Source organism: Mesoplodon bidens, assembly GCF_964165515.1.
Source record: "Mesoplodon bidens genome assembly, chromosome: 15".
Classification (NCBI taxonomy): domain Eukaryota; kingdom Metazoa; phylum Chordata; class Mammalia; order Artiodactyla; family Ziphiidae; genus Mesoplodon; species Mesoplodon bidens.
Window position 1 is genome coordinate 82,023,305 of NC_138171.1, and position 27,617 is coordinate 82,050,921.

The window sequence follows — 27,617 nt, forward strand, 5'->3', positions numbered from 1 at the left end:
GGTAATCTGATAGGGATTGCACTGAATCTGTAGATTACTTGGAGTAGTACAGTTATTTTCACAATATTGATTCTTTCAATCCAAGAACATGGTATATTTCTCCATCTGTTTGTGTCATCTTTGATTTCTTTCATCAGTGTCTTATAGTTTTCTGAGTACAGGTCTTTTACCTCCTTAGGTAGGTTTATTCTGAGGTATTTTATTCTTTTTGTTGCAGTGGTGAATGTGATTGTTTCCTTAATTTCTCTTTCTGACCTTTCATTGTTAGTGTATACGAATGCAAGAGATTTCTGTGCATTAATTTTGTATCCTGCAACTTTTACCAAATTCATTGATTAGTTCTAGTAGTTTTCTGGTGGCATCTTTAGGATTCTCTATGTAGAGTATCATGTCAACTGCAAACAGTGACAGTTTTACTTCTTCTTTTCCATTTTGTATTCCTTTTATTTCTTTTTCTTCTCTAATTGCCATGGCTAGGACTTCCAAAACTATGTTGAATAAGAGTGGCAAGAGTGGACATCCTTGTCCGGTTCCTGATCTTAGAGGAAATGCTTTCAGTCTTTCACCACTGAAAATGTTTGCTGTAGCTTTGCCATATATGGCCTTTATTATGTTGAGGTAGGTTCCCTCTATGCCCACTTTCCAGAGAGTTTTTATCATAAATGGGTGTTAAATTTTGTCAAAAGCTTTTTCTACATCTATTAAAATTATCATATGCTTTTTTTTTTTTTTTGAGGGCCTCTCACTGCTGTGGTCTCTCCCATTGCGGAGCACAGGCTCCGGATGCACAGGCTCAGTGGCCATGGCTCACAGGCCTAACCGCTCCGTGACATGTGGGATCTTCCCAGACCGGGGCACGAACCCATGTCCCTTGCATCGGCATGTGGACTCTCAACCACTGTGCCATCAGGGAAGCCTGATCATATGGTTTTTATTCTTCAATTTGTTAATATGGTGTATCACACTGATTGAGTACAGTGAAGAATCCTTGCATCTCTGGGATAAATCCAACTTGATCATGGTGTATGATCCTTTTAATGCATTGTTGGATTCTGTTTGCTAGTATTTTGTTGAGGATTTTTGCATCTATATTCATCAGTGACATTGGTCTGTAATTACTTTTTTTGTAGTATCTTTGTCTGGTTTTGGTATCAGGGTGATGGTGGCCTCACAGAATGAGTTTGTGAGTGTTCCTTCCTCTGCAATTTTTTGGAAGAGTTTGAGAAGGATGGGTGGTAGCTCTTCGCTAAATGTTTGATAGAATGCACCTGTGAAGCCATCTGGTCCTGGACTTTTGTTTGTTGGAAGATTTTTAATCACAGTTTCAAATTCACTACTTGTGATTGGTCTGTTCATATTTTCTATTTCTTGCTGGTTCAGTCTTGGAAGGTTATACCTTCCTAAGAATTTGTCCGTTTCTTCCAGGTTGTCCATTTTATTGGCACAGAGTTGCTTGTAGTAGTCTCTTAGGATGCTTTGTATTTCTGCGGTGTCTGTTATAACTTCTCCTTTTTCATTTATAATTTTGTTGAGTCCTCTCCCTCCTTTTCTTGATTACTCTGGCTAAAGGTTTATCAATTTTGTTGATCTTCTCAAAGAACTACCTTTTAGATTTATTGATCCTTGCTATTGTTTTCTATTTCATTTATTTCTGTTCTGATCTTTATGAATTCTTTCCTTCTACTACCTTTGGGTTTGTTTGTTCTTCTTTCTCTAGTTCCTCTAGGTGCAAGGTTAGATTGTTTATTTGAGATTTTTCTTGTTTCTTGAGGTAGGCTTGTATAGCTCTAAACTTCCCTCTTAGAACTGCTTTTGCTGCATCCCATAGGTTTTGGATCATCGAGTTTTCATTGTCATTTGTCTCTAGGTATTTCCTGATTTCCTCTTTGATTTCTTTGGTGATCTCTTGGTTATTTAGTACCGTATTGTTTAGTCCCCACGTGTTTGTGTTTTTTACGTTTTTTTCTCCCTCTAATTGCTTTCTAATCTCATAGTGTTGTGGTCAGAAAAGATGCTTGATATGATTTCAATTTTGTTAAATATACTGTGGCTTGATTTGTGACCCAAGATGTGATCTATCCTGGAGAATGTTCCATGTGCATTTGAGAAGAAAGTGTAATCTGTTGTTTTCAGATGGAATGTCCTATAAATAGCAATTAAATCTATCTGGTCTATTGTGTCATTTAAAGCTTCTGTTTCCTTATTAATTTTCATTTTGGATGATCCGTCCATTGGTGTAAGTGAGGTGTTAAAGTCCCCCACTATTACTGTGTCACTGTTGATTCCCTCTTTTTTTTTTTTTTTTTTTAATTAATTTATTTATTTTTGCTGTGTTGCGTCTTCGTTTCTGTGCGAGGGCTTTCTCTAGCTGTGGCAAGCAGGGGCCACTCTTCATCGCGGTGCGCGGGCCTCTCACTATCGCGGCCTCTTGTTGCGGAGCACAGGCTCCAGACGCGCAGGCTCAGTAGTCGTGGCTCACGGGGCTAGTTGCTCCGCGGCATGTGGGATCCTCCCAGACCAGGGCTCGAACCCGTGTCCCCTGCATTAGCAGGCAGATTCTCAACCACTGCGCCACCAGGGAAGCCCCGATTCCCTCTTTTATAGCTGTTAGCAGTTGCCTTATGTACTGAGGTGCTCCTATGTTGGGTGCATATATACTTATAATTGTTATATCTTCTTGGACTGATCCCTTGATCATTATGTAGTGTCCTTCCTTGTCTCTTGTAACATTCCTTATTTTAAAGTCTAGTTTATCTGATATGAGTATTGCTACTCCAGCTTCCTCTTGATTTCCATTTGCATGGAATATCTTTTTCCATCCCCTCACTCTCAGTCTGTATGTGTCCCTAGGTCTGAAGTGGGTCTCTGGTAGACAGCATATAGATGGGTCTTATTTTTGTACCCATTCAGCAAGCCTCCGTCTTGTGGTTGGAGCATTTAATCAATTCACATTTAAGGTGATTATCAGTATGTACGTTCCTATGACCATTTTCTTAATTGTTTCAGGTTTGTTTTTGTAGGTCCTTTTCTTCTCTTGTGTTTCCCACTTAGAGAAGTTCCTTTAGCATTTGTTGTAGAGCTGGTTTGGTGGTGTTGAAGTCTCTTAGCTTTTGCTTGTCTGTAAAGCTTTTGATTTCTCCATCGAATCTGAATGAGATCCTTGCCAGGTAGAGTAATCTTGGTTGTATGTTCTTCCCTTTCATCACTTTAAATATATCATGCCACTCCGTTCTGTCTTGTAGCATTTCTGCTGAGAAATCAGCTGTTAACCTTATGGGAGTTCCCTTGTATGTTGTCATTTTTCCCTTGTTGCTTTTAGTAATTTTTCTTTGTCTTTAATTTTTGTCAGTTTGATTACTATGTGTCTCAGCATGTTTCTCCTTGGGTTTACCTGCCTGGGAAGCTCTACGTTTCCTGGACTTGGGTGGCTATTTCCTTTCCCATGTTAGGGAAGTTTTCTACTATAATCTCTTCAAATATTTTCTTGGGTCTTCTCTCTCTCTCTTCTCCTTTTGGAACCCCTATCATGAGAATGTTGGTGCGTTTAATGTTGTCCCAGAGGTCTCCTAGGCTGTCTTCATTTCTTTTCATTCTTTTTCCTTTATTCTGTTCTGCAGCAGTGAATTCCACCATTCTGTCTTCCAGGTCACTTATCCGTTCTTCTGCCTCAGTTTTTCTGCTATTGATTCCTTCTAGTGTATTTTTCATTTCAGTTATTTTGTTGTTCACCTCTGTTTGCTTCTTTAATTCTTCCAGGTATTTGTTCTTTAATTCTTCTAGGTCTTTGTTAAACATTCCTTGAATCCTCTCGATCTTTGCCTCCATTCTTTTTCCGAGGTCCTGGATCATCTTCACTATCATTTTTCTGAATTCTTTTTCTGGAAGGTTGCCTATCTCCACTTCATTTAGTTGTTTTTCTGGTGTTTTATCCTGTTCCTTCATCTGGTACATAGTCTTCTGCCTTTTCATTTTGTCTGTCTTTCTGTGAATGTGGTTTTTGGTCCATAGGCTGCAGAACTGTAATTCTTCTTGCTTCTGCTGTCTGCCCTCTGGTGGATGAGGCTATCTAAAAGGCTTGTGCAAGCTTCCTGCTGGGAGGGCCTGGTGGTGGGCAGAGCTTAGTAAAACTTTAATCCACTTGTCTGCTGATGGGTGGGCCTGAGTTTCTTCTCTGTTGGTTGTTTGACCTGAGGCGACTCAGCACTGGAGGCTACAGGCCCTTTGGTGGGGCTAATTTCGGACTCCGGGAGGGCTCATGCCAAGAACTTCCCAGAATTTCTGCTGCCAGTGTACTTGTCCCCACAGTGAGCCACAGCCACCCCCCACCTCTGCAAATCCCGCTAGCCTTCAACGTCTGATTCTCTGGGAATTCCTCCTCTTGTTGCCAGACCATCCCCACCCCCCAGGTTGGGAAGCCTGATGTGGGGCCCAGAACTTTTACTCCTGTGGGTGGACTTCTGTGGTATAATTGTTCTCGTTTGTGAGTCACCCACCCATCAGTTATGGAATTTGATTTCATCGTGATTTCACCCCTCCTATCATCTCATTGCAGCTTCTCCTTTGTCATTGGATGTGGGGTATCTTTTTTGGTGATTTCCAATGTCTTCCTTTCGATGATTTTTCAGCAGTTAGCTATGATGCCGGTGCTCTCACAAGAGGCAATGAGTGCACGTCCTTCTACTCTGCCATCTTGAACCTGCCCATCTCAAGTGATCATTTATAAGAGCGAAACAACACTGAAAACTTATAAAATGGAAACACACCACATGAAAAGTAGCAACTACTGTTTTAATGGTTTTTATAATCTTTGTTCTTAACATCACATATATTTTAGAGGTTGTGGTGGAGAAAAATTTAATTTGAATTTCATCATTTTCTTCAGTTTTACTTGATTTTCTTTCACTTCCGTTAAATTCAAGTAAAATTAAATTTAATGTTTGTAATTAAAAATAGCATATCTAGTTTGAACCCAATGTTAGAAAGTTATTTCATTCTTTCTTCCTGTTCTTGTTTGTCCCATTTTAATTTCTTTGTATCACTCTACATATCCATCCTGTTATCTGTGCCTATTCATTTAAGTACTTAAAATAATGTTCATTAAATGGTAATTTAATTATATTCAGAGAATGATTTTGAGTAATCTGTTGCTTCTTATATTATGTGAAACTTTTATAAATGAGCATGCATCATTTTTATAGAAACAATAAAAAGTGATTTTTTTTAACATATTTAATGGAAATTAAATTAACACCATATGGCTTTTTCTTTTAATAACCTGGGATTTGGGGCAATCAGATTTCAAGTCTCAGCTCAGCAAAGAGCTGGTTGTATCATATCTCTAGTTCTTAGTTTCATCATCTGTTAAAAATGAAGGAGTTGAACTGAGATATTTCCATTTCCAGCTCTGAAATTCTATATCTCAGGTACTGATGATTAAAATCTCTCTATGCTGAGTTACAAGTAGCACTTTAGATACCATGGAGATATTTTACCTATTAACTTGACTATATTGCTTTTGAGGAGTGTACATTTCTTCCCATAAAATCTTCACAGCATTCTTGTTTGAAGTAAGGGAAACATGTGTACAGGGAAAATAGAGCCCAATATAATAATGAAATGTTACTTTTCAAAGGCTGTAGAATAGAAAAAGGGCAGAAACAAACGGGAATGCAGTATTCATGAGAAAACCCGTAAAACTGTACCACTTCCTGCTATAACCATTATCCTTACAGCAGGAGTGGGAAATGATGCAAAGACAATTGAGCTCTTATGGGAAAACTGTACATTAAAGTTAAAAATGATGACTGAGGTCAAATATATTGGATATTTTCTTCCAGAACACTGGAAGAAAACTGAACAACAGCCTTATGGCTTACTTTGTGTAATTATGAAATTTGATTACGCTGAGTAAAACACAGGAAACAAATGAGAATTAAAATAGCACATTTCTTTGGCCTAAGAGAAATAATGACAAGCTTATTCTGCAATTCAATAAAGAAAACATATTCTAAAGACAAACGACTGAAACAAAAGCCATTAAAAAAATGAAATCGGTAATTTTGAGGCTCACTGACTTCCAATGAAATTTGTCTTGCCCTTCTTCGCTGCTTGTAGAGTCTAAAAATCCAAGTGATCAACTTTATTTTGTATGTTCGAGAAACAAGCCCATAACTTTCAGGCTGAACAATAGCTCTATATGAAGAATTATCAATGGAGTAAGAAAAGACAGTGGTTCCTTATAGAACTAGCATAGCCAGTTTATGGAATTATTTGTGAATCTCAGTTTTGCGAAAATAAAAGCATTGAGTATCCATTTATTCATCAAGTTGGCTAGCTATATGTATACGTATAGATATTAGAAATACAGTCAGCACTCTCTGTTGCTTTGTAATATTTCTTCATGATCTTAATGACCTCAGAGTGAAATTTTCATCTACAAGCTGGCTTTTCCCTTTCTGATTCCCAATGAACTGACACAGCCTGATTTCTTCTAAGAGTCACCACGCTCAAATCCTGACTTCAATGTTTATTACATTAGAATAAGATAGGTCGGCCAGTCTGCTGCCATCAAGGAGACAAATTAAATGTAATGGAAAAGTTTGCTTTTATTAAAAGTCTTTTTCTCTTAGCCAAGTTCACTTTTTAGGTTAGCCAGGTGTCCTGGACGGCAACAGACAGCATAGGTTTTGATATATGGCATCGTTGTTCCTTTGTATATAAATAATGGCAGCCCTAATATAGAAAAGAAATTAAAGTGAGCAGTAAAAAGTCTTGCCTATCTTTGATGATTTTACAACAATTAAGCAGCTAACGCTGGATTATAAATCACTGAAGGGAAACAGAACAATTGAGAACGGCAACAGTAATAAAGTATGGAATCTTTACTAATGAAAGGAAAACATCTGACTTTTGTTACCACCTAATAAAAGTGCACTTTATTGTCATTCCTCATTTACTAGGCATTTTCTTTACTCCTGTAATACTTGGCTACCTAACCAGTATCCAGTTTTTAAAGATTAGAGAGAAAAATTCTCTACGGCAAATCTATACGGTCAAATCAGCTTTAACCTGTCTTTTGCCAGTAGACGCACCTACCTGACAACTGCCAGCATTTGAAACGCCCACGCTCTACAGGTTTGTGGTTGTAAATTTCAGCCACTCCAGCTTTTGAGGAATACAAACAATGAAAACTCATCAAAGGGCTGCCATAACTCTCCCAGCTGACTAGATGGACGCATTTCTGACTACTCAAAATTAATAGCAGCTCCCAAGGCCTTATAAGAACAGCTCTCACTGAGAAATATACTCACAAACAAATAAGTAATTCTCCCAGTTTGATTTGTTAGAGGCATGAAGCAGCAACTCTTCAGGGCAACCTGGATGGGTTATCAAAGGAGCAATGAGCTCCCGCAGACCTTTGATATGGTAATGTGAGCGTACCATGCACTATTTATGAGCACGTGCTATGTGCCTCGCCCAGAGCTTGGTACATTCTAGACTCTCAGTAAGGATCTGCGCAATGAACAAGGCAGAATCCTTTGCTGCTGGTCCACGTTATAATTAGGACATTCCACCAACAGAAGCTGCTGTGCTGTCATCACTGAAGTGCTAAAACTTGGCGAGATCCTAGGTATAAAACCACATTTGGGGCCTCCCTGGTGGCGCAGTGGTTGAGAGTCCGCCTGCCGATGCAGGGGACACGGGTTCGTGCCCCGGTCCGGGAGGATCCCATATGCCGTGGAGCGGCTGGGCCCGTGAGCCATGGCCGCTGAGCCTGCGCATCCGGAGCCTGTGCTCCGCAACGGGAGAGGCCACAACAGTGAGAGGCCCGCATACCGCAAAGAAAAAAAAAAAAAAAAAAAACACATTTGGAAATGTATCAATACTTAGGACTGCACTGACTTTGTTATATTTGGTATAAAATACAAAATAAAATAAAATCCCACTCCTCCCAAAGCCAGTGTCAATTTTATTTAGGTATGAGCCAATGAAGACAGATTTGAGAACTTTAATATATGTCACAACAATTTTTCAAAGTGAGAAACATTTCAGATCTGTGAGAATTTCATATTGCATTTTTATGAATAATTATGCAGTTGAATTAACTCAAATGCTTGTATTTTCCATCTATTACTGTGATGCTAATTGTCCCTTTCAGGGACTGAGATGTGACAGGAACCTGTCATTGCCATGACGTTCAATAGAAGGAACCCCATTTCTAGTTTTCATCCATGGGGTCTCGCTATGTAACAGATTTTTATAGGGAAGAGATTTTCTTCTTTCTGGGCTCACCTGGAGACTCTGAAAACTCTCCCTTCTTGAGTGAACATGGTCATGGAGACTCAGGAGAAAGAAGAAGGACTAGGAGTCTGGAGACGTGAACCTTGCCTGGGCCCCAAGTCTTGATGTGACTTTGAACAAAACTCTCCCTGGGGATTTGATTCCTCATTTCTAAAATGAAAAACTGGACTACCCAATCTTTAAGGCCCCTTGGAGTACTTGATGTCTCATAATGTGCAAGTGGTTCCAGCCCATTGTTACAGAAGTTTCCCTGCTGGTTGGAGAGGAAAGCTTGGTACAAGTCTATGTTTCATAGTCTTTGGTGATCAAAGAGGCAATCAACATGTTTTCATTGTCTAGGTTTAAATGTGCCTGTCATTAATTTTTGACAAGATTATCTGTCACTGGAAATCACCTTTTAGATTTGGTGATCTATAACAATGACTGTAATAATGAAAAATCAATAACGCTCCCAAGGTGGATGCAAAAGAAATAACAGGCAGCATCTTAACCAACGGTCCAGAGAGCATCATTTGGGGAATATTTTTTTCCCTAACTACACACACTCTCAGATCTCATGTCAGATTTCCTGAATTAGAATTTCCTAGCTTGGGTCCTGGATCCACATGTCTCAGAAAAGCTTCCCAGCTAATTGGTGCCTTTTGCTCCCCAACCCACCTTTGAAAGAAGTGATTTAAATACTGATTATCTATCAGGTAGAGAGAATCGTATGATACAGGCCATACAGTGAGGTAAGTGGGCCTCTGATAACGTACCAGGTCAGGAAGCTGGCAGCATTCTATTTTTGCCTACATAGCTGTGTGCTGTTTAAAAATTCAAGGAGGCTGAGCGCTTGGTGCGGCTGAATTTATCTAAGGTTTACTGAATGCTCCCTGTGGCTGTGGTTGGTAGCATTATAATTTGGGTGGTGAGCAGATTTGCAATTTTTATATTAAATTTGGAATGCTGGTTATAAAACTGTTTAGAATGCATTTCAGTGATGGATGGTAAATGGCTGTCTAAGACAAATACAAGGCCAATAGCCAGTTTCTTTTCTTTCCCTTTTTTGGTGCTACTTTGGGGAAATTACTTGGGAAATAAAGAAGGTTAAAAATGATTCTATCAGTACAAACTGAAAGTTCATATACAAATTACAGAAGCTCTTGCCCTAATCGTTTTCTTCCCTCCCAGTGGTATTTACTGGGCACCCAGAGACTGCCAGATGTGAGACTGAACAGTTGCTCTAACACAGCAATCTTTCATGCTTTACTCGAAGGCTCTGAGAATATTTTTCTCCCTTAGCTCCATAACAGGGAGACAGGAGCCCCCCTGGGGATATGGCTGATGGAGGCTGATCCTGTCTGACACTTAGGGACTCTGAAGACTCAATGTGATAACTCAGTTATGATGCAGACAGGTAACACACCTGTTCCAGTAACTTAGGCTCTCACCACACATGGGCAGTCAAGTTCCCTTAGCATTTATTTAGATGGTGCATTTTAATACATACAATATCCCATTTTCATGGTTCATCCTCCTGCCTCTGGGCAGAAGCACAAACCTGCTTCAGAATCACTATTAGCTAAGATTATAAAAGGGCCCTCAACAATCGATTCCAATGCGTAACTGCTTCCACTGTGAGATGATTCTCCGGAGCCCATTAGGCTCCAGCACTCAGGAGGGAAGTCTCCTTGTTAACTGTCCTAAAAAAAAAAGTCCTCTACAAATCAGACAGGGGTTGGCATCTCTGGACCTCCTAGGAGTAGCTCTCTCAGTGACCCTCTGATCTTCCAGCCCCATGTCCTACCACTTCATGAAATACATTCAGAGCCCACCAGACCACTCATCCAAAAGGGGGGAAGGGGATAGGACACTAGGTCTTCACTATTCATTCATTCTAAGGGTTGAAAGGGGATGTGGTTTTAAAATAGTCCTTTCTTTTCAGCTTCTTGATGAGCTATGTTTTTGTCCTGACGGACTCTCAGACGATGACCTGGATCCACAGGTAAACTTCATGGACACTAGACATCAATAGTAACTGTGCCTCATCCGTACTAGAGAAAATAGAAGACGACACTTACTGGGGCTCTGTTTCTGGGCACATAACTTGCTTGATATTTAAAAGGATTATACTGATTTTAACAGAGTGGAAAATGCATAGTTTTCATACAGATAAAGAGCACTGCGGCAATGATGTGCATGACCCAATTTCAAAGGCATGCTCTCCAGCAGACGCTGCACAATACTTTGTGGTTACTTTCAATAACATATTTCATCTGAGGCTCTCACAGTCTTTTACAAACTAGCTGTGGCATGATCATTTTACAGATGTGGAGTCTGAAAACACAGGGTTTAATCTGATGAAGATTCCACACAAGGTCAGAGAACGAGCACAGAGAAGGAAAGCCAGGAGGAGCTATTATCTTGCACAACTCATGTCAGCGTATAAAGGGGACAAACTAATTCAAAACAGAAGGCGAAGCTATTTAGAATCCAGAAGAAAATGCTAAGCTGAAAGAACATAAATAAATAAAAATAAAACAATTTTTAAAACCTTGAATAATGCAGCACCTCTAGTGAGAGCTGAGCCCACTCACACAGTGAATCTGGAAATAGAACGAGCATAACGCTTACATATGAGCCCAGTCACCGCAGGCAATCTGCTCTTCTTCCAGTATTATTCGGGGCAAATAATTTAGTTTTCTTTCTTTATTCTGAAATTTGTCACCATACAAAATAATGCATTAAATTTTTCTTTGATTTCTGCTTTTTCCCTGTCTTCAATCCCCACACCCCAGAGTTTCAGAGAATCCACTGACTTCTCATCCTTTCAATTCGTAAGTTCACTTTGCCTGTAATAACCCCTAGGTTCCTTCTATTTTCTTCACAGACATATGTTATACCTGGTAATCAACAACCCTGCCTGTTTTAATTGGTTCACCACCTGAGTGAATAGAAAAGTATCCCTTGGAGGCCCTTCAGCTGACATCATTCTCCTTAAGGAGACATTATAGTAAATAAATAAGCAAATGAATGTGAGTCAACAGGGAGATTAAAAGACTTAGATGAATGATGGTTAAGGAATTCTTAAAACCCACTCACTAATGGGGGTGAAGGCCCTCAGCGCTCTCAGCCCACCCAGTTGCTGTGTGTTCTTTCCTAATCTTGGTTTTTTGTAAATTAAGTCTTTAACAACAGTTGAGCAATTACGAAATTTCTTCATAGAGCAAGTCTTCACTTGCAGACATGTTGACATCTTCCAGAATGTCCATAGCGAAGTACTCACAGCAGCAAAACTCTGGAAACTACTCGTATGTCCATCAAGAGGATTCTGGGAACCTGATCAAGTGTTATGCCAACTTGGTACCATTGCTCATGGGAAAATGATAAATTGCTTGATAAACCGATAAATTGTTTGTGGACCAGGGAAACGAGGGCTATCTGGTAGGAAGCCATAATGTGAGGCTTCTCTGAGTGAGGTGACTCCTGTAAGTCAGCATGTCCCTCACGGGGACTCTGGACGTCCTGACCAGGGAGTTGTGCCCAGAGAAAGTGGCTCTCCTGTTGCATAGGATTCTATGGCAGAGTGGTTCTCGAACCTTCCCCACGTGGGAAGCCATTCCCTGCAAGAGGTGGCGCAAAGAGAACAGCATCTGGACAGCTGTGTGGACTGCAGTGGACGCTGTTACCAGACCCCCTCCATGCCTCGGCCCTGCAGGGAAGCAGTGATCTCTGTCTTACATTGTTCCTGGGTCACCCGCTGCCAAGCGTGGCCTATGGGAGTCCTGTGAGTCTGAATGCTTAGTTGGACCCAAGAAGACCTCCTGAGGGCATTGCAAATGGTTACTCCTGAGGATCAGATTAAGAGAAACTTTCACATTCTACGTATATATCTTTGAATAATTTCAGTCTTTAACCATAAACATGTAACTTATTATCTGGAGAAAAAAAGACTAAAAGAAAAAAAAAACCTCCATAAAAGGAACGGTCATGTCAAACTCCTTTAGAGGTCTATGCCCAGGAAAAGATGGCTAAGATTCCACAATGAAATGGGGATGAATAGGATGTAACTTCAGGCAAAGTTCCAAAAGATTAAAAGCGATAACCAAATCTACAGTTTTGAGGTGAATAAACATTCTTTATCTTGGTAAGTATATCACACATTCTGGATATACTGAATTCAAGTGTGTTTTTTCAATATTTTTTCAGCTTGATTAAAAATTTGGAACCTTGTATGACTAGGTAAATTTAATACGTCTCATTTAAAAAATGATCACCAACCATTTTGTTATGCAATTAAGACAGCAAGAGTAGTTTTCTGTTTTCTACTTCCATAGAAATAATGAGTCCAGTGTGGTGAAGGGATGAGGTAAATAAAACTTGTTCCCACTTGGCTATGAAACAGCCATTCCCTGAGAGGAAACTTTCAGCATCCTTCCATATGAACGCTTTGGCTTTCTTTCCTGAAGAAATTCTGTCTTTAACAAGTCCAATAATTTCCAGGATGTTGTCGGGCCAAACAGCTACCCCATTTGGAGGTAGCTAATTACTTCAAGAAGACTGACATTATATATCATCATATGAACAATTATAAGATGAATAATAATTGATGAATACCTATACACAGATTATTGATCTCAAGTCCCAACAAACACTCGGCAAGACAGACGATGTGAAGTGAGGCTGCACAAAAGAAATGTCAACTAAGCGAAAGAAATAAACCTGATATTCATCTTGATGTTTAAGCTTCATCTTGAAAATGTTAAATGGATGATGCTGTCCTCCTACTGAAATAAGATTTATCACCATCTAGAAGGACACGCTACTGTGTGTTTAGAGATAATGTTTCTCCCCGGTTCTGTTTCGATAATATTGTTTGGTTACAAATGGGAAATAGAGATGAACTGCCTGGTTTCTGCTCACGGGTTGTGTCACAAGAGGTGAGTCTCTCGTTCCCACCACAGAGACCATGAATGTCAAAGGTGCAGCACAGCCGGGCAGGAAGCGCTCGGTGAATTGGGAGGAGTTCGTCAGAGCTGTGGCCAAGGAAAAGCTCCGTGGCACCCAGGCAGCCCTGCAGGGTTTGTAATTAGCTCAGCTTCCCTGTCTCCAGGCGGTGCTGGTTTTAGGGTCTCACCACATGGTTTCAACCACTATTCACATTCTCTCTTCTCTTTCAAATACATGCATATTTTCCTGGTTTACTGTCAGTCTGTCCTGATATAAATTTAAGATATATAAGAGAAGACACTTTTGTTCTTCTTGCCCACTACTGTATTACTAGAGTTCAGAAAAATGTGCCTATGTAGAATGGCATTGAACTAATGGCACTGAAAGAACTGATATGAAATAAATCATGGAATGAATTTATACATAGATACATATATAGATATATAAATCCTGGTAAAGTTTGTATCATTTTTTTCAAGTAAATTGTTTTTTTCCAACTACACTGTGGGAATTTAGCAAGTTAATATGAAAATCTGTACATTATTAAAGTACTGCTGTAGTAACTTATAATCAAGCAGTTAATGAGCTGCAAAGCTCACTTTAAAAACCAGTTGCTCTATACATTTAATATGTGTACAATGACTTCTTGTTATTGTCAAAACTAACTTGGGACATGAAGAGTAAATTGCAGAGACAAACTTAATAAATTGACTTTGATGTAGCTGCTTCTGGAACTGAAGCCTCTTGGGAACACTGAGCTAAGATTCATACCTGAACCTTCTTCAATTTTTAATCGAATATTATTATGATAACAACAGAATTTCAAAGATTGTTCAATTTTTCCTGGACTCTAGATTCTTTTACACATCAAGGAACCACTTTATCTACCCAAAGGTATTTCTCTTTATATTGTGTGTCAGATAGGGAGCTTAGAAGCCATGGAGATGTTAAGGAAACATTATGTAATTAACATGAAACAAATCAGGGACACACATCTGACTAAATTATTTTTTAGAATATCATAAGACACTATAAAAATGCACTGAAAAGCCATACTTAGAGAAAGAAGGCTAAATAGACAATGATTATTGACTGATTTGTAGTCAGTTCAAATCAAAAAGCCCAAAGAGCTGTGCCTATACAAGGTTTCCTTTAGTTGAAGCAAAAATAAACAAACACAAACATAATAAGAATACATTTACTTGGAAGATACACATTAATTTTAGGAATACCTTTCTTTGCTTAAAAGTATTTAAAAAACCAGTCTTTGCCCAAAAATTAAAAAAAAAGATTACTAATGTATCAATACACTCTGGATATCTTATCAGATGAAATGCCTCCTTGCTTCTAGATAATTCCATATTTACCTCACCTCCATGTGTGAGGGCAAATTAATTTTTATGACTTTACTCCTCATTATGTGGAAGTCTAAGCATTAATGCAATCTTTTTTAAGAGAAAAAAGGGCAAATCTATACTGAAAAAGTTATTACTATTTTATTTTAATAGGTCTCACTCATGGCTGAGAAGTTATAAGTTGATTAAAATAGTTACTTACAATACACTGTAAATTTTATGAAAAAGATAGAATTCATTTACTGTTGCTTTACTACCACTCAGAATTTTGTGTTCAAAAAACGTCTGAATTGTGTAGAATACAAATGGAATAGAGGACAAAAATTAAAAACCTATCTTTGAAAGACGAGTAATTGAAATAAAACTTGGTGACACTTACAAGCTAATACCTAGAGAGAAGGGGGGGACTGATAATGCAGTCACGTCATATACTTTATAAAACAAATGTTCTTAATTGGAGATAATTATTTCATAACTCACCTCTGCATACTTCAACTTCAATGTTTTATGCATTTCTCGGAAACGACTGTAACGCCTGAATACGGTCCACGTCTCATCCAGGACAGTGATCTGTTAACCAGGAAAAGCAAAATAAATCAGCATGAGTTGGAGGAAAAATTTGTTTCCTCTTATTTGTTTAAAATCATTTGTTTAATGTATATACACTGATGTGTATAACATTGATGACTAATAAGAACCTGCTGTATAAAAAAAAAATAAAATTCAAAAAAACCCCAATAAATCACATAATTGTTCTTAAAAAAACAATTTAAAAAATTGTTAATTAAAACAATTAAAAAATGCATCTTAAGAAAAATAATTTGCTTCAAATTAAACAAATTGTTTAAAATAATTCAAAAATGTGTTTGTTTGAATGTGTTTAAAATAATTTAAAAATTAACGAAAAGTGATTAGCATGTAAATTTCTCCAGAGGGGAAAATATTAATCTAGCGGCACAAATAAGACTTACAAATAATTGTACTCTGCTTAAGCATGCATCTCTGCTTCCCAAATATGATTATGAGCAGCATGTGACTCTGTAAAGTGAAGGACACAGAGTTTCATGGCTTATCAGAAGCGTCCCTCCACTCTCCGCGTGGGGTGCAGAAAGGACATCCCACAGCGTGACCTTTCTGTTACAGTGATGTGCCTACACGAAATGTTTCCACTTTTATATAAAATGTCAGTGTTGGTTTCCAGATGCCACCGCAATGGACAAGAGAGAAGCAGCAGCAGAGAAGAAAGAGAAGGAAGAGGAGAAGGAAGAGGGAGGACAAAGGAGAAGGACAAAGAAAAATAAAAAAACAAAAACAAACTCTGTCTGCATCTCAGTGATCATGAGTATCAAAACCCACACTGTATTTTGCTTTATTTCGGAGGAAGAATTCTCAGTCCAGCCTCTAACCAGTAGTGGAACACACTGTTCCTATTGGATGGCAGGTGGACACTGGTGCCCATCAGTCACATACCAAGGTCACAGTGACCAGGAGAGGCTGGGAGACACCACCAGCCTCCATGGTCACACCTGAGGCACAGGCTCCTGATCAAGTTCCCATCTCATTCCCACTCTTCTTCCTCCAAGCTCCAGACCCATGACCCTAACTGGGAGACGTCTTTCTTTAGATGCCACACACCAACTTCAACGTCAGCCTGTGTGAAACAAATCCACCCGTTCTCTCCAATTTCAACTCTACTTCATCTCAGTGCGTGTCACCACCATCCACCAAGCCACACCAGACAGACGCTGGTCCCCAGGTCCCCCCAACAAGCCACAGTCAGACAAGCACCAGGTCCTGCACCTCTCACCTCCTAGACCTTCCTTAGCGCTCTACCCTTCCACCCTTCACTGCCATCTCAGTCTGGGCCACCAGGTCTCACGCGGCCTCAGCCAGGCCTCTCCCAGTGTCTCCATCCAGTTGCCCCTCCAATCCCTTCTCTGCACCATTGACAGGGTAGCTTTTTAAAAACTTAAATCTGATCGTTCTACATCCCCCCTTAAGTCCCCTAGAAGCTTCATGTTGCTCCTAGAAGAAGACCCAGATTTTATATTTGTACCCGACTGCGTGCAGCAGCCTCTCCTCCAGGCTCTCCTCCGCAGGTGTCTCACTCCCTGGAAGCGCACACTCCTTCCCACGCTGGGCCTCTGCAGGGGCCGCATCCCTGTACTGGAAACCTTACCCCACACATTAGAGAAACACCCTTCTCAGGCTGGTGATTCAGCTTTTGGTTCTCCTGCATGTACACCCCAGGGGTGAGCAGGAAAGTCAGGGATCAGTAAACCACAGAGATCAGTAGGGGGAGGACATACGTGCAGGGAGCCTCGGGAGGAAGAGGGAGTCCTGAGTCTCAGCTATCCGCAGGTTCACTCACTTCCCCAAGTGGCAAATGAGATGATTTTGGGTTATCCAAGGATGTGTAGTATTAAAACTTTCACTGTTCTGGCTCTATAGTCATCATTTACAATAATGTTTTAATTGTGACAGGTTTCTTCTTGTGAGTTTCTTTTAAAAAGATATTTCTGTGGGCTTCCCTGGTGGCGCAGTGGTTGAGAGTCCGCCTGCTGATGCAGGGGACACAGGTTCGTGCCCCGGTCCGGGAAGATCCCACATGCCGCGGAGCAGCTGGGCCCGTGAGCCATGGCCGTTGAGCCTGCGCGTCCGGAGCCTGTGCTGCACAACGGGAGAGGCCACAACAGTGAGAGGCCCGAGTACCGCAAAAAAAAAAAAAAAAAAAAAAAAAAAAGATATTTCTGTAAGGAAAAAAAGGTAAGTATGTTTACAAAAACTCATTTAGTAAAAATGGTACCAATGTCACCAAAGCTTGGGCAACACTGCTCCTGGCAGCTCAGCTGGGGGCTTTCTCCCCAGCTCTCTCCTCCTCAACAGACCCCACTGAGCACAATCAGCAAGGGGGTGAGTGCTGCCTTAGGGCAGGAGCACAGCAACATGCCACCTTGGCTGGACGCAAACCAGGTGTCAAGGAGAGACCTGGACAGGAGTGGGCGTGACGCTGCCTGCTTGCCAAGAAGGCCCAGGAGTTAATAGAACCATACCCGTGACCCGGGAGTAGTAAGATGCAGGATGCTCACAGGGAAACCATCCTGTCCTGGGACTTTGGAATCCAGAGAAAGTCACAGGAGAAGCCTAGGTCTCCCTCCTCCCTCAGACGCTAATGCTCCCTGGACCTCTGGCTGCTTCCACTGCTCCTCTTGGACTCACAGTCGGTCAAGGGCAAAATCCCCCCATCCTCAGCCTCTTCTGGGAACATCCCCTTCATCTTCACTCTAACTGAGAGCTGGCTCTCCGCGAGGGACCCCTTCCCCTGGAGCCATCTCAGGTAGGGACTGTGTTCTCCCCACACTCTTCATCCTGTTGTGCTGGGAGGTTGGTGGACGCTTTTCTACTTCCATCCAACGTTCACACCACTGCTCCTCTGCCCTTCCTAGAACCCCACCTACGTGAAGCCCACACCTTCGGATCCTACCTGTTCCCACGCTGCTCGCAGGCAATGCGCCTCAGTCACATCCCCGACTCCTTGAACGTCTCAGGTTTTGCTCACTGTCATCTGCTCCAACGCTATGGAACTCCTGCCGTGAATCCTGGTCATTTCATCAACCAACAGACGATCCCTCCAACACCCCGACCTCCTGCTCCTCGACCTTTGCCCTGGCTCCTCCCTCACCCAACTTGGAAACCATGGGCCATCACTACAACCTTCCCCTTGCATTCAACCTCACATCGCTTCGTTCTGCTCTTGAAATTCCCTTGACTGAGCTAAACCACGATCTTGGTTAAATCCAACTGTCTGCTTACTCCCAGCCTGTACCTGCAGGATGGGGCGGAAGGAAAACATGCCACCAAGTGGCTGCCTGGTCCTAGTTTAAAGTCACAGTCACCACTTTGAGGTCAGCCTGGATGCCTCTAGTCATACCACATTTCCCCATTCCATCCATTCTCCCGTTCTCTTAGGTAAGAGTTTTCTAAACAGTTTACTCCATCTTTCTCCTCACGCTCAGATGATAACTGGAGTTCCTATTTCACTGAGAAAGCGGAAGCAATCAAAAGAACGCACCCACAAGCACCCTCAGCCCACCGTGGCCACCGTCGGCCTTGTACCTCCTCTTCTCTCCTGCTACCGGGCGCGGGATGTACACCACCGCTCCTGGCTGAGGCCAACCCCTCTTCCTAAATGCTGGATTCTGGACTCCACGCCCTCCTGCCTGCTGAAGGAAGCTGCAATCAGCAATTTTCTCTTCTCTCTCCTGCACCAACACAACCCCAGTCTCTACTAGATTATCCCATCGGCATCTAAACTAGCTAGGATTTCTCTCACCTTAAACTCCCACCTTGGCCTCCCTTTCCCTTCCAACTGCCACTCCATTTCTGTCCTTCCTATTATAACAAACTCCTTGCAAGAGTTTATCCTTGATGTCGTCAGTTTCCTTCCTCCCAGGATCCCTTCAATCCAGCCTCAGTTACTCACATTCCACTCAAACTATGCTCATCTCCTCTTACCAAGGTCATCAACGACTGCCACAGGTTACTTCACGCTAAACCACTGGTTCATTCTTGGCCCTGATCTGACTTGACCTATTGCAGGATTTGATGGAGCCAACAGCTCCTCCTCGAAACATCTTTTTCATCTGGCTTCCAGGCTGCCGCCTCTCTTACCTTAGTTTTCTTTGCTGGGATTTCTCTTCATCTCCCTGACCTCTAAACATCAAAGTGTTCCAGGGCATAGTCCTTGAACGTGTTTTATTTTCTACCTGAGCTCACTCCCTTGGTGATCTATCTCATCCTATCTCATAGCTTAAACTTATACCGATGATTCCTGGGATGCTCATCTCTCTCCCTTGAACCCAGACTCGTACATCCTGCTGCTTACTTGATATGTCTGCCTACCCGGATGTCTAACTGCATCTCAAACTTAACATGGCTAAATTTACCAAAATTAATCTCATCCAGACTTGCTCCCCCATCTCAGTAATGACAATGCCATTCTTCTATTTCTTCAATCCAAAAACTGTGGCATCATCTTTTTTTTTTTTTTTTTTTTTTTTTGTGGAACGTGGGCCTCTCACTGCTGGGGCCTCTCCCATTGTGGAGCACAGGCTCCGGACACGCAGGCTCAGTGGCCATGGCTCACGGACCCAGCCGCTGCGTGGCATGTGGGATCTTCCTGGACCGGGGCACGAACCTGTGTCCCCTGCATCGGCAGGCAGACTCTCAACCACTGCGCCACCAGGGAAGCCCCGTGGCATCATCATCTTTGATGTTCCTCCTTCTCTCATCCAATCAGTCTCACATCCAATCAGTCAGCAAATCCTTTCCACCACACTCCAAATATAATGAGAATCTGACATTTTGCACCATCACCACCATTAGCATCTTGGTCTAAGCCACCGTCACCTCTTGCCTGGACTATGTTTAACAGCCTCCTACCTGGTCCCCTCGTTTCTGCTTCTGTCTCCCTCCCCCCAACACGCCCCTCATTCCTTTCTCAACACAGCAGCCAAAGTGATCTTGTTAAAAACTGTCAGATGAGGCCATTTCTTTGCTGAATGGGACATCCTCCCAAGGCGTCCCATCTCGCTCAGGGTACAAGTTCAAGTTCTTGGGCTGATCTACAAGGATCTCTACAATTTGTCCCCTCCCGGGCCTCATCTCCCACCACATTTTCCCTTGCTCACTCGCCTTCCTTGCTTATCTAGAACCCATCAGACATACCACACAGTAAGTGTGGCCTCAGGAACTTTGTCTGTGATCTTTCCTCTTTCTGGAATCCTCTTTCCACGTGACTAGCTCCCTCACTTCCTTCAAGTCTTTGCTCAACAGCCACTTTCTCAGTGATGCCTTCTCTGGATATACCATCTAAAATTGCACCCCCTTACTCCCCATCTCCACACTACTTATTTCTCTTTTCTTATTTTTCTATTAAGCACTTATTACTACCTAACATGGTACAGTCACAACTCCGAGATATCGTGGGTTGGGTTCCAGACCACCACAGTACAGCGGATTGCAATAAAGTGAGTCACACGAGTTTTCTGGTTTCCCAGTACATATAAAAGTTATGTTTGCACTATAGTCTATTAAGTGTGCAATAGCATGTCTAAGAAAACAATGTACATATCTTAAGTAAAAAAACACTAAAAAATGCTAACCATCATCTTGACAATGCAGGGTTGCATTACAAACCTTCAATTTGTAAAACTACACAATATGTGACAAGCGCAATGAAACAACGTAATCTGTATATATTTACTTATATGTCTTGTTTTTGTCTCTCTTCCCTACTAGAATAAGCTCCAGGAGAACTGGGATTTTTAGCTGGTTTTCACTACACCTTAGAAGAATACTTGACATATCACGGGCATCCTGATGAAGAGCTGGAGGATGGAGCCCCCGGATGGGTTTGTCTTAAGTGTACTCAGGCTTAGTAACAATGAACCAGCAAGGCCTTTGTTCATCTCTCTGGTAGAAGAGATGGCCTCCAGCAAAATCAGGATATGGATATGGATAACTGGACACCAGCTCCTGAGGCTTTGGCCGGCAGCGTCTTCTTTTTTTTTTTTTTTTTTTTTTGGCCACACCACATGGCACATGAGATCTTAGTTCCCTGACCAGGCATCGAACCCACACCCCCTGTACTGGAAGCACAGAGTCTTAACCACTGGACCACCAGGAAAGTCCTGCTTCTTCTTCTTTGTTGCTTTCACAGCTCATTAATGTCAGACCATATTTTGAAATCTCTAATTAATTCAACAGCTACTTCACACCTACTTCATAATTTGGGTTTCACTCCTCTTTCCCACGGTGGCCCTAGAATAATGCCTTTATAAGGCATGGCAATTTCCCTGACAACTTGGACATACCAAGTCTCCGGAGGACAGGCGCGGCTGAGTGATTTCCCGGGCAGCAGAATCAGGGCATTTGGGCACAAAATGATAAGACAGCAAGAGGAAGATAAAGTCCCTGAGAGAGCCCCCAAAAGCATCCAACGCACTTCCTTCTGCTTCTCGATATCAGCCCCCAGTGCTCACAACGGGATGCAGGATGCAGGGGGAGAGTGGGGGTGGAGCTGGAAGGAGACAGAGGAAGATGGCCTGACGGGGAGAGAGCTATCCAGAGCTGTGTGTTCCTGTGAATGGGGCTTAACGAGGTCTGTAAGGGGATCAGAGGGATCTTTGTCTTCACCACGTTACACTGGTGTCTCCAAGAGTCCCACATTCATGAAGAGGGTGGGGACTCTCTGGAACCATTAACACTGTATATAATTTCCCCAAAATATTGAACAAAGAAGATCATTATGGGTACATTTAGGGCAATGGTTCATTTTGTTGCCTTGCGTCTTGATATTTTAATAAACTCACATTAATAAACCCACATACAGATCTCAGCCGCTTCTGCCTTCAATATCTCAGTCCATAACCTAAACCAGCGGTTCTCAAGGTGTGACGCCTGACCAGCAGCCACAGTTTCACTGGGGAACTTGTTAGAAATGCAAATTCTGAGGTCTCACCCACTGTTCATCTGGAACTCTGGGGTGGAGCCCAGAAATCTGTGTTTTAACAAAATCTTCAGGGGCTTCCGACGCAGGGTAAAGTTTGAGCAGCCTTGCTGTAAACCTCTGCGTGTCGCTGCCCCCAAATCAGATGTGGTGGCTTGTGGAGAACAGGGTGCATTCTCAGCATAACTGCAACACAAGCTTATAGCAAGGCAGAGAGAAATCTCCAAATTCTTTACCCTTTCACAAGCTTCCTGTTTCCACTCCCCTCCATCCACTCCCCCCTCAAGGTCAAAGCCCTTATCACGGCATTCAGGACCTGTTCCCGGCTGACCCCAACACTACCTTTTCTTTTTTTTTTTTTTTTTTTTTGCGGTACGCGGGCCTCTCACTGCTGTGGCCTCTCCCGTTGCGGAGCACAGGCTCTGGACGAGCAGGCTCAGTGGCCATGGCTCATGGGCCCAGCCGCTCCACGGCATGTGAGATCTTCCCGGACCGGGGCACGAACCTGCGTCCCCTGCATTGGCAGGCGGACTCTCAACCACTGCGCCACCAGGGAAGCCCCCAACACTACCTTTTCTAAGCCCAGCTCCCAGTGGATTAAAAAAAAAATCTCACACTTCAGACAACTGGTCAACACAGAGATGGGGCACATTTGTCGGTCTCTGGAAGGGTCTTTCGAATGGCCTCCTCAATGTCCACCCGTCCCGTGGCTTCCTGCTCAGCCTCCAGGGCGCGTGTCCAACCACAGTCCCTCCCTTGCAGCACCCCTGCTTCTACTCCTTTCTCCCTGGAAGAATCATTCCCTTCTCCGTGACTCCCTGGCATGCAGCTCACACTCTGATCAGGGCACACATCACAGGACATTAATTATAGAATTAAACTTGTACTAGTTAATTTATATAACCGATATTAAGTATATAAACATCTCTCTAACCTACAAGGTTGTAAGCCTTCTAAGGGAGTGGGCCTTTGGCAGTAGCTGCGGTGGTGGTGGGAGGCCTCTCATTGAAGGAATAAACGTTTATTGAGCTACTAGTGTGTCGGCACCATATCAGGTGCTGGTAGTTTTCTGAGAGATGTACTTAAGGTTATTTTGCTTTTCAAAGAAGGTAAGGCTCCACTATCTTGGTTCCACTAACTCTGTTCTGGTGATATCTTTGAGGTCCATCTGAATCAAAGATTATTTTACTTAGTCACATAATGGTATCTTATTTTTTGCTTTCTCTGCACTGAGAACAGGATGCATTCTCGATATATTTGTAACCCAAGTTTATAGTGAGGCACAGAGAGATTTCCAAATTCTTTACCCATGAAGTTTTCACCTGAATCCAGGTTAAATACAAGGATTACAAAGGCTCACGTTCCCGCTTTGTATATAAAACACTTTAAGTCTCCCCTTGCCTATCAACACGTAAACAAGCTGAGGACAATGACGATGAAGAGTGAAGACCATCATGAGCACCACAGAAATGGTGCTCGAGGCAACCACGTGGTCACCTGCCCACAGGAAAACAGTCAAATCCCTTCTCTGTAACAGAGACAACTGCATTTTGAGAGCTGGGGAAACAGCGCACGTGAAGTTTGGGAAAACTACACAGAAAGTGGAAATAGACATTAAAGTCCTATTTTGCCCCAAATTAAAACTGGGCATAGGATGAGGTGCTGATGCAGAGAGGAGGCACAGAAGGTCAGTACACCCAACACAACAGTTCAAAACGCTCAACTGTTCTCTTCCATGCTGAAAACGCAGGGCATCATTGCTCTGTGGCTTTGAGGACTAAATTCATTACTTCTCGCTCACTGAACAAGTCTGCTGATACAAATCCATCTTTTCTGGACCATAAAATGATCAAGTGCAACTTAAACACCATAAACATGTCCACAAGATGAACTGCATTCACTATGAACAATTCTCAACTGAGTGCTTTCCACAAATTTATGTTATATACATATTTTGCTGGTTTAAGGACTGTCGATTTTAAGACCTGTCATCAGTATGTATTTGCTTGTGTATATCTATCTGTGTAAGAAGGAGAGAATCAACAGTTTTTCACCCAAAGAAAAATACTCTAACTGGCCCCAGGTAAGTAAGCAGTTACTCGTAGAGGTCTCCCCAACAACATTTATTTTTTTAACAACATTTGGAGGAGCTACATCGAGTATATACAAAGGAAAGTCCCTGTATTTAGTAATAGCTTGAAGGAAATGGTCTAATACCACCCTAATATAGATTAAAACAAGTTTTGCCCGATTTCTGCAAAATACAGTCTTGTGCAGTAACATAACTATGAACATGCTTGAGGAAATATGAATATATAACAAATATTTGAATCTGTATAAATAGCAAGCATTAACACATTAGATTTCATTCAAATCTCTTCAGACAAATGTTGCAAACAGAACGACCCAGGAGGTGGGAGGAGAGGCCAGCACCCCATTCATCACAGCTCGCCACCCAGTACCCCTCGCTCTGGTCCACCTCTAGGACGGCCCAGTCTTTCCGAGGACAGACAGCCCAGTGCTCTCAGATTTCTGATGGGGATGCTCACACCACATGTGCCGCATCCCATGTCTGTCTCCAGCGTGATGCTCTAACCTCTCTCCGCCTCCCAGCCCCGCTTCTCTTCTGATCACTCACCGAGGGCTCAGGCTGGATTCCAGGTCACTCTTCCTGCCTCAAACTCCCCAGCTCCCTAGACCTTCTGGTGGGACCCCGTTGGAATAAGCCCCTTCTGTCCTGTGAGCTACCCGGAACCGCTGCAGACCGCCCTCACCACCCCTCCCCAGGAAGGCAGGACGCACTGACACTAAATGTATGCTATGTTAACTCTGTAGGGTCACTCCTACATGGAAATCCTTCTAAATTACATTTTCTGTGATGACTATTTCCAAACGCTCTAGATTTTCAATGCTCACCGACAATGCTGTTCTACTGAGATGTTAAGGTCGCCCACACCCAACTCCAGAGCAGCCTCTCGGCCCATCTCAGAACGATGCTGCGACTGCCTTCTTCCCCGCTCCCTTCAAGACCACTTCAGCTTCACTTCATCATCCTCCTCCGCCTCTACCAGAAAGGAGCTTCTCCCCAGGGCTGGCCTCAAGTGGGACTACTTCCTGTTACCAAAGCATCATCTGTACCCGTCTGCCCGCGGGCCTGTCCCGATGTCCTGCTGCCTAGAATGTCCTCTCTCACTCCCACCAAAACCTGAAGTCTTCCCGGGTGTCCAACATGACCCCCTTTGCTCCACACTGTTCTATTTTCTGCGTGTTTCTCTCCCCCACTTCACTGACCCCAGAGTATGTGAACAGCTTATTCATCTCTTCTGTTCCTCAGTATCTTGATACTTCTAGTATGGTCTTTAAAAAACTGTTACAGGGCTTCCCTGGTGGTGCAGTGGTTGAGAGTCTGCCTGCCGATGCAGGGGATGCGGGTTCGTGCCCCGGTCCGGGAAGATCCCACATGCCGCGGAGCGGCTGGGCCCGTGGGCCATGGCCGCTGAGCCTGTGCGTCTGGAGCCTGTGCTCCACAGTGGGAGAGGCCACAGCAGTGAGGGGCCCGCGTACCACAAAAAAAAAAAAAAAAAAAAAAACTGTTACAGGTACCAAATATATACTTGTTAAATAATAAGTGAATGAATAATAAAGAGAGCGGAGCCCAGGGCCTCTTCAGTAAACTCTCCCCTGCGATTTTCTCATTCCCTTTCTGGCCTGAAATGTGGGCAGCAGAACGATCTGCATTTCAGGTCTTTTCTGATTTACCTGTAAATGTTTAAAGTTTTTGGACAATAGGCATTAGAGGAGACAGGGAGAGGGTAAAGAATTGTAAAACAAAGAAAATGTCATTTACCAGATTCCTTTGGAAGAGAGGAGTCTTGATTTAGGGATAAACAATTTGGGGGTAAGAATGCGTGCGGGTAGGTGTGTGAAAAAAACTCCTGAAAAAAACACATCAAGAAACAAGCGGTGGTCTCTGAACTGCCTTTACAGGGTGGGTCCTATTAACTGAAGAACTTTTTGTTTCTGAATGTCATGGTCCCCTGCGTACGCAGGCAGGCGTGGGGATACAGGCCGAGGAAGGGGGCTGGAGCTGACACCCCACCACTACCCTTAGCAGGGGGGCAGCAGCTGGAGTTCCCAGGGGACATCTAGGAAGCGGGGGGGACACTGGTGCTTTGGGGAGAACATAATTGTCTAAAGGGGTATTTTCAGTTATTTGCTCTGAGATGTGCAATGTATTTCCTTCTCTGGTTCCCTAGGAAACTGCAGCAAAGTTTTCTTTCTGAGGAACCCAAAGGAGTGCTGTGCTCTGTGGCCAAGTGGACACAAAGGAAAAGACACTGTGTCAGCAACCATCCAGGGCACTGGAGGCGAGGGGACAGCTGCCATTTGAACTGTGTCCCCCGACCATGTCACGAGCTCCTGAGCCAAGCTTGCATCCCCTCCACTGTACTGGGCTCTGTGAACTTGAACTAGAGCTCCGCCAACTACAGAAATCCTGTCTCCATGGCACCTGCGGGAAGAAGACGGACCCTAGCAGGAGGAGATGCAGGGAGAGGGGAGTCTAAGGTCCAACCCTAGATCCGTCCCCGCCTGCTGGTAATGTGGAAGCGTGGTTACGGGGTTCACAAAGCCAAGCAGGTGTAAGAATATTCAGCCTTATTACCTAGAAAATGTCCCAGACATCCTCTGTGTAGATGCATCACCAACAAGGTGCCTTGGAGTCTCTGGCTCCTGAACCTGGTCTGAATCCAGTGCACCACGCAGACGAGCTTGGTGGCTGACTGCTGGTTACAGCACCCTCCGCATAACAGGAAGTGATGCAAAATCAAACAGGGCTTTCTAGCTGGCCCAAATCTCAGCCTTCTGCAATAACTAGAGAGAATGGCTTCTTTATGCTTCAATCTCAGTACCTTCAAAATAGGGATAATACCGTTTATTTTAGTATACTTAACTTTATATGGTAATTTGAAGGTAAATTTGAAAGAATGTACCAAGACCCAAATATTCTGGTAAGATGGATGCCTTTCAAATCTAAGATCATTACTAAGGAATACTTCTTCCTCCCCCTAACACCTCGGTAAAACAGGAGAGGAACTGGGGTATTATTCTACCTTAAAATTGTGAGAACTTGGGAGAATGACAGCCTAAGTAATTTTCCTGCAAATTACTCAGAAACCCAGAGGCAAAGCACAGAATGCAAACTCTCTACCAGTCATCGTTGGAGAATGCAATCATGTAAAGCCCTGGATTAAGACAGCCCTGGATCCTGACTTTAGCCCAGTCACTACTTAGCTGTGTGACTTTGGCTAAATTATGCAACTCCTCCAGCCTCAGTTTCTTCATCTGTAAAATGAGCTCATGACACCTAATCTATAGCTGTACTAAAAAACGTGAAGCAACGAGCAGAGTGCAAGGGGTACTCAGTACCTGGTAACTCCTGCACCACGATCAGGTTCCTAAAAAAGGCCTTTTATTACACATATTGAAAGGCCAGGGCACCTGTGGGCAGCAACTGCAAAAAG

At 42.9% G+C, this 27,617-nt stretch overlaps 1 protein-coding gene across 1 annotated transcript in view; it reads right to left on the reverse strand.

Moving 5' to 3' along the window:
- Positions 1 to 27,617, reverse strand: part of LOC308628709 (kinesin-like protein KIF16B) — a 295,568-nt gene that overhangs the window by 51,735 nt on the left and 216,216 nt on the right. The window contains exon 24 of the mRNA XM_081255964.1: positions 15,066 to 15,155. Coding sequence (XP_081112090.1) covers positions 15,066 to 15,155 — 90 coding nt within the window. The remainder of the gene's footprint in view (positions 1 to 15,065; positions 15,156 to 27,617) is intronic.